At 34.8% G+C, this 12,824-nt stretch overlaps 1 protein-coding gene across 8 annotated transcripts in view; it reads left to right on the plus strand.

The window, feature by feature from the left end:
- OSBPL9 (oxysterol binding protein like 9) overlaps nt 1-12,824 on the plus strand; it is a 165,619-nt gene that overhangs the window by 129,899 nt on the left and 22,896 nt on the right. For 6 of the 8 annotated variants that reach the window (XM_024739328.1, XM_024739331.1, XM_024739334.1 and 3 more), the window contains 3 exons: nt 6,061-6,099; nt 9,629-9,719; nt 11,016-11,123. In XM_024739328.1, the coding sequence (XP_024595096.1) occupies nt 6,061-6,099; nt 9,629-9,719; nt 11,016-11,123 (238 nt within the window). The remainder of the gene's footprint in view (nt 1-6,060; nt 6,100-9,628; nt 9,720-11,015; nt 11,124-12,824) is intronic. The other 2 variants (XM_024739330.1, XM_024739329.1) reach the window with 1 other exon arrangement.

The raw sequence follows: 12,824 nt of genomic DNA on the forward strand, positions 1-12,824 counted from the left end.
TCTAGTTTATCATTTTAGAACAGAGTTGTCTGACCATAGATACTTTTAAACTAGAATGTATGTTTAAGTTATCCTTGGATCCCAGGTTCTCTCCCTAGAATGTTTTTCTGCATAGACTTTTTGTTTATATCAGTATTCATTAATTTCTCATTAGACTTTTTTAAACCAGGTTTATTGATATATAATTTACATACCATAAAGTTCACTCATTTAAAGTTTATACTTTAGTGGTTTTTAGTATATTTACAAAGTTGTGCGGCCATCACCATAATATAATTTTAGCACGTTTTTATCACCCCAAAAATAAACACCATACATATGAAGAAGTCATTCCCTATACCTCTTTCCCTCACTTACCCTTGCGCCTGCCTTTCCTCCAATCCCTGGCAACTACTAATCTATTTTCTGTCTCTAGACTTGCCTATTCTGGACATTTCATATATTTAGGATCATATAATATGTGATATTTTGTGACTGGCTTCTTTCACTTAGCATAATGTTTTCAAGGTTAGTCCATGTTGTAGCATGTATCAGGACTTAATTCCTTTTTATTGCTGAATAATATTCCTTTGAATGATATACCAATTTTGTTTATCCATTCATCAGTTGATGAACATTTGGGTTGGTTTCTTTTATTTATTTATTTTTCTTTTCGGTACGCGGGCCTCTCCCGTTGCGGAGCACAGGCTCCAGATGCGCAGGCTCAGCAGCCATGGCTCACGGGCCCAGCCGCTCCGCGACATGTGGGATCTTCCCGGACCGGGGCACGAATCCATGTCCCCTGCATCGGCAGGCGGACTCTCAACCACTGCACCACCAGGGAAGGCCTGTTTTCATTTTTTGACCATTATGAATAATGCTGCTATGAACACTTGCATATGATGTTTTTGTGCGGGGACGCATGTTTTCATTTCTCTTTAAGTGTATACCTAGGAGTGGAGTTACTGGAAAACATGGTAACTCTATGTTTAACTTTTTGAAAAACTGCTAAACTACTTTTCAAAGCAGCTGCACATAATATTTCCACTCATAATGTGTAAGGGTTCTTTTTTAACATCTTTATTGGAGTATAATTGCTTTACAATGTTGTGTTAGTTTCTGCTGTATAACGAACTGAATCAGCTATACGTATACATATATCCCCACATCCCCTCCCTCTTGCGTCTCCGTCCCTCCCCCCCGCCCTATCCTACCCCTCTAGGTGGTCACAAAGCACCGAGCTGATCTCCCTGTGCCATGCGGCTGCTTCCCACTAGCTACCTGTTTTACGTTTGGTAGTGTATATATGTCCATGCCACTCTCTCCCTTCGTCCCAGCTTCCCCTTCCCCCTGCCCGCGCCCTCAATTCCATCCTCTACGTCTTGTGTAAGGGTTCTATTTGCCCCACATCCTCACCAGCATTCGTGATTGTCTTTCTGATTATAGCCATTCTAGTGGTTTTCATTTGCATTTCTTCTGGAGAAATGTCTGTTCACATTCTTTGCCCTTATTTAATTTATTTATTTATTTTTAAGTCTTTATTGAATTTGTCACAACATTGCCTCTGCTTCATGCCTTGGCCTCCTGGCCGCAGGGCATGTGGGATCTCAGCTCCCTGACCAGGGATCACACCCACACCCCCACACTGGATGGCCAGGGAAGTGCCATGTCCATTTTTCTAGTTGGGGTTTTTAATCTTATTATTGAGTTGTAGGAGTGATTTTATATATTCTGGATACAAGCCGTATCAGATATATGACTTGCAGATTTTTCTTCAAGTCTGTGGGTTGTCTTTTTACTTTCTTGCTAGTGTCCTGAGAAGCATGCATATTTTAAATTCTGATGAAAGCCAGTTTATCAGTCTTCTATTGCTTTTGCCTTTGGGGGCTTTCCTGAGAAATCGTTGCCTAATCCTAAACAACAAAGATTTATTCCTGTATTTTCTTTCAAGAGTTTTGTAGTTTTTGCTCTTACATTTAATTTAATGTATCGTCCACTTTGAGTTAATCTTTGTGGTGTGAGGTATGGATCCAGGTTCATTTTTTGGCATGTGGTTATCCAGTTGTCCCAGTCCCGTTTGTTGAATCTCATCAAACTTGAATTAGAAATTTTCTTTCATCACCATAGCATATTTATTTCATGTAATAAGTACATGAATAGGTCCATAATTAAGAGAGCTTTCATTAGACTACATTGCCTTATTAGAAAGATAGGAATATATTTCATGTATCTTACTGGTAGGCATGGTTTTAAAATACCGAAGTCTATAATTCTGGTCAAAAGTCTTCTCAGATTATGTTGTACTGATGTTTTTGTTACTATCATATTTCCAGATCTCAGTCATGCTTGTTTGTTCAAAGAAGAGAGAATAGCCATTGTGTTAAGGAATGAGGGACTTATAACCAGATAAACATATGTTATAATCTAAGTGGGAAGTAGCATTAGACCCTTTCTTTATTTAATTAACATAATTCAAATTGAAATCAGTTGGATCTCTGGTTTAGTAGTACTTGAGATTTAGCTTTAGCTGACCCTGATAAAAGGCAACTTGCGGTTTACTTACAAAACAAAAACAATTAAAAAAAAAAAACAATAAAAAGTTTTAAAAAGAAAGATGGGGGGGATGAGTGTAATACGCCTTTTAAAATAAGAGAACAAAATTCCTGAAGTTCATGATGGGAATGCATTGGTAGTAAGGCATTTAATAGTGTGGGTTTGTCTAGATTTGACTCTGCCTTAAAAGATAAACCACAGCAGTAACAAAAATAATAAACCCTGACTTAAAATACCCTGTAGATAGCATGTATTATTAATTGAGAATATTTTATGGGAAAAATTGTCAGATATTTAAGTTTATTTTTTCTTCCAGTTTTATTGAGACATAATAGACAGCACTGTGTAAGCTTAAAGTGTATAATGATTTGACTTACTACATCATGAAATGATTATCACAGTAGGTTTAGTGAACATCCATTATGTCATATAAATACAAAATCAAAGAAATAGAAAAAAAATTTTGTCCTGTGATGAGAACTCTTAGGATTTACTCTTAACCACTTTCATATGTAACACACAGCAGTGTTCATTATATGTACCATGTTGTACATCACATCCCTAGTACTTACTTATCTTAAAACTGGATATTTAAGTTTATTTAAAATTATACCAGAAGTAGAAGTGGTGGTTTTCTTAGATAATATAATGTACTGTATCAGTAATGTATTGCTGTATAACAAACCAGCCTAAACTAACTGTCTTAAAATAGCAGCAGTCATTTATTTTGCTCACAAATCTGCAGTTTGGTTAGGCCTCATAACTTATTTCTGTTTCATGCAGTGCCACCTGTGGTGGCTTGATTGCAGGGGCAGGGCTGTATGTGTTGAGATGGGGGGGGCCAAAGGATCCACTTTCAAGATGGCTCACTCACATGCCTGGGAAGTTGAGCGGGGGACCTAGGTGCTCCTCCGTATAGTTCTCTTTCCAGCTGCTTGGCCTTTCTCACAGTGTGGGAAGAAAACAAGGTAGAAATTTGTGGCATTTCCATGACCTGGTCTCAGAAGTCACACATAGTCACTTCTGCTATGTTTATTGGTTAGGGACAGTCACAGAGTTTCAAGGATAGGGGCCATGAACTCTACCTCTTGTTGGGACCATTTTTGGGAATTTTAATCTACCACATGTATTTCTTTCCACTTATTGCCACTTACATACATTTCTTTCTAAGAAATTCTTTGGAAAAGTCAATTTTAGAAATTAGAAATTTAGAAATTAATGGGGAAAACTAAAAGTAAATTAAAATACCATCTGAACAAGAAACTTTAAAATTTCTCTTTCTGTGTAGTTCTCAAGATTTTATTTTCAACTGTGTCTATTAAAAATTACTGAAACTTTGGATATTTTAAATATATAGTTAATTCAGTTGTGTAAATCCCAACATGAAATATGGACTTATCAAAATGCTTTTATTCTCAAGGATATGCAAAGGATATGCACTGTGTTGGCAGTTTGCAAGACCACCCCTAGGTTTGGTGATTTGCTTGGAAGGCACAGTTTGTAGTTGTACTCACAGCCATGATTTATCACAGCAACGTATCCAAAGTTAAACCAGCAAAGGAAAAAGGCACATGGGGCAAAATCCAGAGGAAACTAAGGCCCAAGCTTCCAAGAATCTTCTCCCAATGGGATCATACAGGGTGTGCTTAATTCCTCCAGCAACAGATTGTGACAGCACTTGTGAAATGTCTACCAGGGAAACTCATTAGAGACTCAACACCTAAGGTTTTTTATTGGGGTTTTTGTCATGTAAGCACTGTTTACCTAGCACTTACCAAGCAAGAGTCCAGATTTCCAAAAGGAAAGCTGGTCTTCAGCATAAACCATTTTGTTTGCTTAAACAGATTAGGTGCAGTGAGCTGCCCTTATGATAGTGAGGTGGTGGGAACCCTCCTAAAATCCAAGTTCCCAGACACCAAGCCAATGGCCAACTTTGTAGGCAGGCTTTTCTGAGGATAGCTATTTCAGGCCTGCTAGTTAATTCTTAAAAAAAAAAAAATTAGCCCCAAATCTTTAAATTGCTCTTGGTTGTCCCTTCAATCTGTAGATTTCTGAGTAAACTCTGTAGTTAAAGAAAGAAAAAGTTATGTATAAATGATATACAACTTGGCTGTAAACCAAGACCAAACACTGGTTTCTATTAAAACTTGAAAACTTCTTGATAGCGTGGAGTTAAAACTTTAAACAGTTTTAAGTTAAATATATTGTCTGTGTAATACTAATAGATAGATTATAGTTACAGGAACAGATATGTTTGGTAACTTTCCACCACCTTCTTCCTTAAGTACATCCTTGGAGAAGAGAGGCAAGGCAAAATATCAATAGCATATTAGTTAAGACCTTGAATTCTGGAGCTAGACTATATGTATTGGACTAGACACTGTAGACTAGACTAGACACACTGTCTCAGTTTTCTCATCTGTCCAATGGGGATGATAATAGTACATGCTTTATAGAGTTATCAGTGGAACAAGTGAATTAATAGTATACAGGCAGACCTTGTTTTATTGCATTTTGCAGATGCTATCTTTTACAAATTGAAGGTTTGTGGCAACCTTGTGTCAAGCAAGTCTATTGGCGCCATTATTGCAACATTATTTGCTCACTTTGTGGGTTTGTCACATTTTGGTAACTCTCGCAATATTTCAAACTTTTTCATTATTACTGTATTTGTTATGACGATCTGTGAGCAGTGATTTTTGATATTACTACTACAGCTCAATGAAGGCTCAGATGATGTTTAGCATTTTTTAGCAATGAAGTATTTTTAAATGACATACATTGTTTTTTAAGACAGTGCTGCTGCACACTTAATAGGCTACAGTATAATGTAAATATAACTTTTATATGCACTGGGACACCAAAAAATTTGCGTGACTTGCTTTATTGCAATATTTGCTTTATTGTGGTGGACTGGGACCAAGCTCGCTATATCTCCAAGGTATGCCTGTACGTAAAATAGCTGCCAGGTAGTAAGCGTTAGCCCCTGTATCATCATTCTGTGGATATGGTGATTATGGTTACTGAAACAAAAATCAGACCATCTGTTTAGAAAAGTATTGGTATACTTCTGGAGCCAGCAGCCAGAATATGGGAAATTATGTCTATCCTGAGTTTTTAAGGGTATATGATTGTCATACCTTTGCAGTATGGTAAGAGTTTGGGGGTTGTGGAGAGTTGGCATAATTTACTGTAAAGTTAAACCCAGAAATATTCAGGATCATTAATCCTAAAATAATATATCTGCTTTCAGTCATTGATACCAATGTGACTACACAGTTCAATAGGATACTTCTACAAAGAATTTAATTAAATGCCTATATAGAGAAACAGTTGCCATGCTCTTGGTTAGAATTATGTTTGGCTAGGAATGGACCAGTGAAATTACTGTCTTAGTGGAAGCAGAGTAGTAGTTTTCTAACGTTGTTGCTTACCCAGTAAAATAAGTTTTCTTACTAAGGAAGAAAGTACACAAGGTGTTACTTAAATGAAAGAATGAAGTTAATATTTTTAACATTTCTCCTTAAGGACCAGTGTAATGCGGAGAAGCACGCAGATGGAATTATAGTAAGTTTAATCTAATCTTTGTTCCCCTTTACTTCTGCAGAGCATTATAACCAGTTATGTCAGGAGAAGCCTGAATTTCTACTCATTTTTCAACACAAATTCCTCTTTTTACCTACTCACTGTTCTTTGTTTGTTGACTCTTGCAATTTTCCTTGAGCTCTTAAAGTTGGCCATCTTTCAGCAATCATTTGGAGGGGGAATGTCGATCTTAAAATTTTGCTGAGTCTTGATTCTTATTGAATCACCTTGCATGTGTTAACTTAAAGGGTTAATCGTGGTATAAAAATGCAGCTTTTATGACTAAATAAGGCATAACTCACAATGCTACATTTCTTGTCCAACTTCTTTTTTTCTAATGAAAGCAGAAGGGGAGGGGTACAGTATTGAAACATCTTAATTTAACTATATGGTTATAGGTTTCTATTAATTTCTTATCTTTATTTTTAGATTTTGTGTATTGTGTTAACTGTCATTGCTACTGTGGTGTATACTGCTTTTTTGTAGGAACAAGTTGCAACATGAATTCTTCCACTTATAGCCATTTTCTATTCTTTACTCCCCTTGGGTTTTACTCTTCCCTTATATTCAACTTACCCACCAGAAAGAAAAGAAAATTTTATTGGAAATAAAAGTTAGAATTTGAAGGTTTGCAGTTTAAGCTCCCCTGGTTTTATGGTAGATGTGTGACTTGTGTTCAGACTGTATTTCTGAAGAAGGAGGCAACCTCTTTTTTTGTCTGAGGCTTTACAAATGCCAGCTTATCTGAGATCTGGAAACTCATTTTGTAAATCTTGAAAACCATCTTATTATAGTTGAAAGGATGAGCATGTTATGTTTATATTTGGTTTAAAATGAAAAATAAGTTAAATATTTCTTAAGAAAACAGAGTAAGAGAAACATTTTTAAAATTTGAATTAAACACATTGGGATTTTTGTTTTTCTTCACAATGTGAGTTCATAGTTTGAGCCATGGTGATTTAATACAATTATGTGATATAATTACAATATAATATCTCTTCTGAGATATCAGTTAAGATTATAAGCCTCATGGAAAAAGACTGTGTATGTTGTCTAGCATTTCGTTCCCAAAGACCCTAAGAAAAATTAATGATGGCAGTTACTTTTATCTCTTTTCTCTCAAAGCAAATCAGTTACTTTTTATTATGTTAAACAATAGTTTTATAAAGCATACTAAAAATGTTTGATCATTTGTAGTTAAAAACATCTAGATAGTTTATACTGATAGAAAACCTAAACTTGTAGAAGACAAACATATTTGAATCATTTGATCTGGGACTATAGCATTTTTCCTTAAGAGTTTTTATTTTTAAAAAAAGGCACTGTTCATGGTTTAGGCCTTGGACCCAGACTGCTAAGACCTAGCCCTGCCACTTACTATCTGTGACCTTAGGCAAGCTTCTTAACCTTTGAGTCTTTGTTTCCTCATCTATAAAGAAAAGTGACTTCTATCTCAGAGGATTGTTGTAAGATAGTATGCACATAGTACTCAGTAAATGTTAGCTATACATACATATATGTATATATAATTGTATTTTGTATTGTATTGCATGAATTTTATTAATTTTACAACAGATTAGGGTTTAGGATTGTCATTTGTTTGCACTTCTCAAGCTCTGCACATTTTTTTTTTTTTTTTGCACATTCTTTTTTAAAGCAAGGCATAGAATGTTATTTGACATTTTTTAGCCTGAAGTTGGTTGACCACGGACAGTAGTTGTATTTTCTGTTAACAACAGCAACAAAAGAAAAAGTCTAAAAGTGTTTTGTGGGATTGACAAACCTAATATTAGGCTTCTGAAAAACAGAAGATTGCATTCAAAAGATTGAATTCTGGTCCCTTTCTCCAAAGTTATTTTATTTCTTGGTCTCTTTAGTAATTTTTTCTTATATAATAGGTTGGGGATAAGGAGGTGGGATATTCTCATTCTTATGGCTCAAAGTATTAAAGGTGGGATTTTGCCTTTGTAAAGCACTTGGAGTCCTTTAGAGAAAAATCACTATGAAAAAATAAGGAATTTATTTTAAGAACAGCTCCAGGATTGCTGAGACACTTGTTTAGGTATTATGGCCCAGCCTGGTATCTGAAAATAGAATCCTAATATAATAACCAGAAAGCCCTTAGAAACCATAGCATCCAGACATTTCTTCATTTTATACACTGGGAAAGTGAGGCCCACAGCAGATGAGACTTGGCAAGTCACTGGTAGAGCAAGGATTCTAGGATTTAAAATTCTAAGTCTCTGTTTCTGTGCTTTTCCTAATGCTCCAGAACCTTCCCCACTTCACTTTACTAGGCTTTTGATTATTAATGATTGTTTTCAGAGCTTCTTTGTATCCTTTATTTTCTAGGACTAGAATATTTATGGTATGTAGACTGTTGTGACAAGAATCAGAATTCTTATGTTCAAATCAATTTAAGAGATCTGATTTAGTGATTTTTACATATTGATATTTATGCAGAGAGAGGATATAAGAAAAAATAACTTAGGTATTAAGAATGCTATAAAAACTTTCCTATTATCTCAGTTTCCATTGTTATGTGCTTTTAAATTTTTACAAATGCTTTTGGGGCTCATCAATAAAGTATTTCTTTTCTAATTCTGTTTCAGTATTTTCTGTTACAAGCTCTACCTAATACATGTTTGAAGTTTAGTTTTCCAGATCAAGGAAAGCTAAAAAACTTAAATTTTTCTTTCTTGGGTTTTATCTAGTATAGTCTTCTAAGTGGTGGTTTCAAACTTTACTTTGGCAAAGGCCTTGGTTTAAAATCTCCCCCTCCTCCAAATAAAAAAAAATCAGTAAGCTTTGGAGTCTTGTTTTTAAAATGCCATCATGCTGGCAAAATAGTATCTTGGCTTGGAGTCAGAAGAACCTAGACTTTTTTTTTTTCCTCTCTAAAATTGTAACTACATGTTTATTTTTTTTCCTTCTAAATCCTCAAAAAGAAAAGACATCCAATTAGAAGATACATTTCTTTGCCTTTAGTGACTGTAAAACTAGGTGCCTATTTGGTGCAATACACATTGATAGAAGGTGGCAGTAGTATGGGATGTAAAAATAAGATTGTAGTGGTACAGATACATTAGCTAGTCATAGGTATAATGCTTATTAATAATACCAAAGCAGGAGAGAGCATTTCTCCATCTTTGATATTTGTGGTGAATTAAAATTTGAGAAGCACTGAGTTGAATCGAGAGGTTATTGTTTCGGCTTCCTGAAACCATTCTACAACTCTTTCCAAGTATTTTCATTTAGTTTTACCTTTCTGTATGTCAGAGATTCATTCATTTTCCCTCCTTACAATGCTTCTTTAAATAATCTTATAAGAAACTCTTAGACTTCCATATAGTAAAGTTGTTTTATTTCCTCTTTGCAATTTGACCAACATGTCTATACAGCTACCCTCAGGACTTTGCTGTCAGAAGTGTGGGGTTTTCATACATTTGGGAGGGTCAATGCTGGAAGGGTATTTAATTAAAAATAACTATACTGTGCTTCTTTATCTCAGAGTACTATTAATCCTGTAGATGCAATATATCAACCTAGTCCCTTGGAACCTGTGATCAACACAATGCCTTCCCAGACTGTCTTACCTCCAGGTATAGTATAATATTTGGAAAAATGTTTCACAGGTACACTGATGACAAAAAACTTAATTTTTTATGGCAGTTGTAGTAATCTTGAAGGGTTTTTTTTTATCTTGTTTTTTAATAAGTAAAAGGAATCTCACACAAAATACAGCCAAAAATGAACTGGAAAAATATGATAATATTTTGGTATTGGGGCTTTTTGAGTACAGTTAAAGGGCTTTTGGTTTTCAAAGTGAGATGGAAGACAAACATGGTTACTTGGATTAGCTGCTAGGACAGAATCCTATAACCCAGGATTCATGGCTACCAAGGAGAACTTAATATACCTTGGTCTACTTGAAAGTAATCCAGGAATGTTCTATTTTGTCATATTCTTTTTAGCTCTGAATAATACAAATGGTTTCTTCATGGTGGACTTAAAGATAATGAGAAAGGGAGGAATGAAATTTGTGATGCCTACTGATTAGATAGATGTGTATTTTTAGGGATAGAGTAATAAATTTTTTCTTTTTAACTGGCAGAGGAGGGCTTAAGGCCAACACCCACTGGTTTCTTTTACCTTTTTGTTGCATCCAACATTTCAGTGTTTTCACTGATGACGTAAGTCAGAAATTTTACTGGAAATAAAGAAGATCTTTTTAAAAATACTTACTAAGTATGTGAGATCTTTTTATGAATTTTTACTCCTTAGGAGATTGAGCTTAATATCTCTCACGAGACTAAAGAGGAAGTACTGTGCCCCATTTTAGATTTTACAAGTGGTTTGATCCTCGGGGGGGAAACAGTTTATCATCCGAAGCATTTGCTGGTTTTACAGAGTAGTTGTACTGAGGTACTGGCCTATCTTGACTAGTCTCTTGATATCCTGCCTAGTGTCTTAGTACTAGGTAGCATATCATCATTGAGTTTAAAGGGGACTGGGGGTCAGAAAGGAGTAGTAGCATGGAACTTGACTTAATAGAATATAGTCTCAAAAATTACTGATCTTCAGGATATTGCAGTTAAAGAGTTGTGTTTGCTACCAAATGTAAAATAGATAGCTAGTAGGAAGCAGCCGCATAGCACAGGGAGATCAGCTCAGTGCTTTGTGACCACCTAGAGGGGTGGGATAAGGAGGGTGGGAGAGAGACACAAGAGGGAAGAGATATGGGGATATGTGTATTATGTATAGCTGATTCACTTTGTTGTAAAGCAGGAACTAACACACCATTGTAAAGCAATTATACTCCAATAAAGATGTTAAAGAAAAAGAAGAGTTGTGTTTGGCTTTTTCTCTAACTTATTTCACATGTTCAAATCTCCTAGAACCTGCTCAGTTGTGTAAGTCAGAGCAGCGTCCATCTTCTCTACCAGTTGGACCTGTATTAGCTACTACCTTGGGACATCATCAGACTCCAACACCAAATAGTACAGGTACAGATTTGTGTAATTCCTTTACTTCTCATAACTGCCCATTAACATTCAATATTTGTGTTGGATTACTGATGGGAAAAAGATTGAAGAAAGGTTATATATTTTGTATTGGAGATACCTTAGCTCTATCATTACATTTCCATACATGGAGTGGTTAACTTTGTGATTGAACCAGAAGTTTATTAATAATTATAATTTAAATGAAATAAAATGCTGCAGAGTTTTGTGTATTTGTTTACCTTAAGACTTATTTTGAAGCTCTGTATTGGCTTTTTAAAAAAATTTGCTTGAGTTAGATTTATATACTTTCTTACTGTAAAGGAATCAGATAATACAGAAGTATGAGAACAAAAGCTGTAAGCTTTCTTTACTCTTTGTCATTTATACATGTATGTACCTACATACCTATATTATAGTGTATTTTTATTGTTTTTTTCCCTGACCTAAATTAGATCATGTGGTTCTATAACTTTCCCTTTTCATTTAACTGAGGACATTTAGAGAGCTTTCTGTGTTCATACACTTAGGTACACAACATTCTTTCTGCAGCTGCTCAAGTGGCTATTACTGTTTTTCTGCTGATGGACATTTATTTAGGTTGATTCCAAAATTTTCCTATTATAAGCAGTATTTCAGGGAATATCCTTGTACAGCACCTTTTGGCACATATGAATTTTTTAAGGATAGATTTATCGGTCACATTTTTGCCAATTTTATAAGGAAAAAAAGGATACTTGATTTTAGTTTGCATTTTCTTAATTTGCTTAGATTTATGGTCTTTATTTTTTCTCTAATTCACAGGGATGCTATTAATGTTAGTATAGATTTATTTCTTGTTTTAAAACTAATTAGGTTGATGTTGGGTTATCAGTTGCACCAAATTCAAGGGAGCACTTGGTGCTTTTGTCCCTGTTATATCTGGATGCCAAAACCGAAACCACTCTTGAGGACATGGGAGATAAGCCCCTGCTGTTGCTCCACAGGTTCTTTCCTGGGTGAGACTTCTCCTGTGTAATAATGAAAAGTTACCCTGTGATTTTTAGCTAGTTTGAAATTTGAGTTAGTAAAGATGCTGATGTTATTACATTGGTTTTTAAGATTTAACAGCCTGGGCAGATGTCTCCTTAATTTTGAAAGAAAGCAAGCAACAACAGCTCTCTTATTTGAAGCTCTTGGGAAAATGCTGATAAGCAGTTTGAATAATGCAGTTGAAATGTTTGCCTGCCTTTTTTATGTATTTCATTACACTGTGTCATTTTAAAAACAGTATCTGTGTTTTCTTTTGTTTTTTTATAAGGAGGAATTATGTCAGAATTCTGAAACAGACAAAATTTTCCATTCAGAAATATACAAAACCTAGTCAGTTACAGACTTTGAAAAAGTTAGTATTCTTTATGTACATTAATTTTAGAATCATTAGTTAGTTATAAATAATTTAGGATAAATTATTTCAGAAGACAGCATTTTAAAAATATAACATTTTAGAGTAGGTATATTTAAAAAAATTTTTTTAATTAGTGTGTGGTTTGTGTCTTGTTTGGTTTTTCAACCTAATTTCTTCATCTTTCTTTCCTTTATCTCTCACTAATACATAAAAGAAGGAAAGGAACAACTGAAAAAAGAAATGTTTTCTCTTGTAAGGAAAACTCAGTTCTTTTGTTTGCAACTCCCACTCCAACTCATTTTCTTCTTGGATACATT

This window comes from Neophocaena asiaeorientalis, unplaced genomic scaffold (assembly GCF_003031525.2).
Source record: "Neophocaena asiaeorientalis asiaeorientalis breed wild unplaced genomic scaffold, Neophocaena_asiaeorientalis_V1.1 scaffold138, whole genome shotgun sequence".
NCBI classification, from domain to species: domain Eukaryota; kingdom Metazoa; phylum Chordata; class Mammalia; order Artiodactyla; family Phocoenidae; genus Neophocaena; species Neophocaena asiaeorientalis.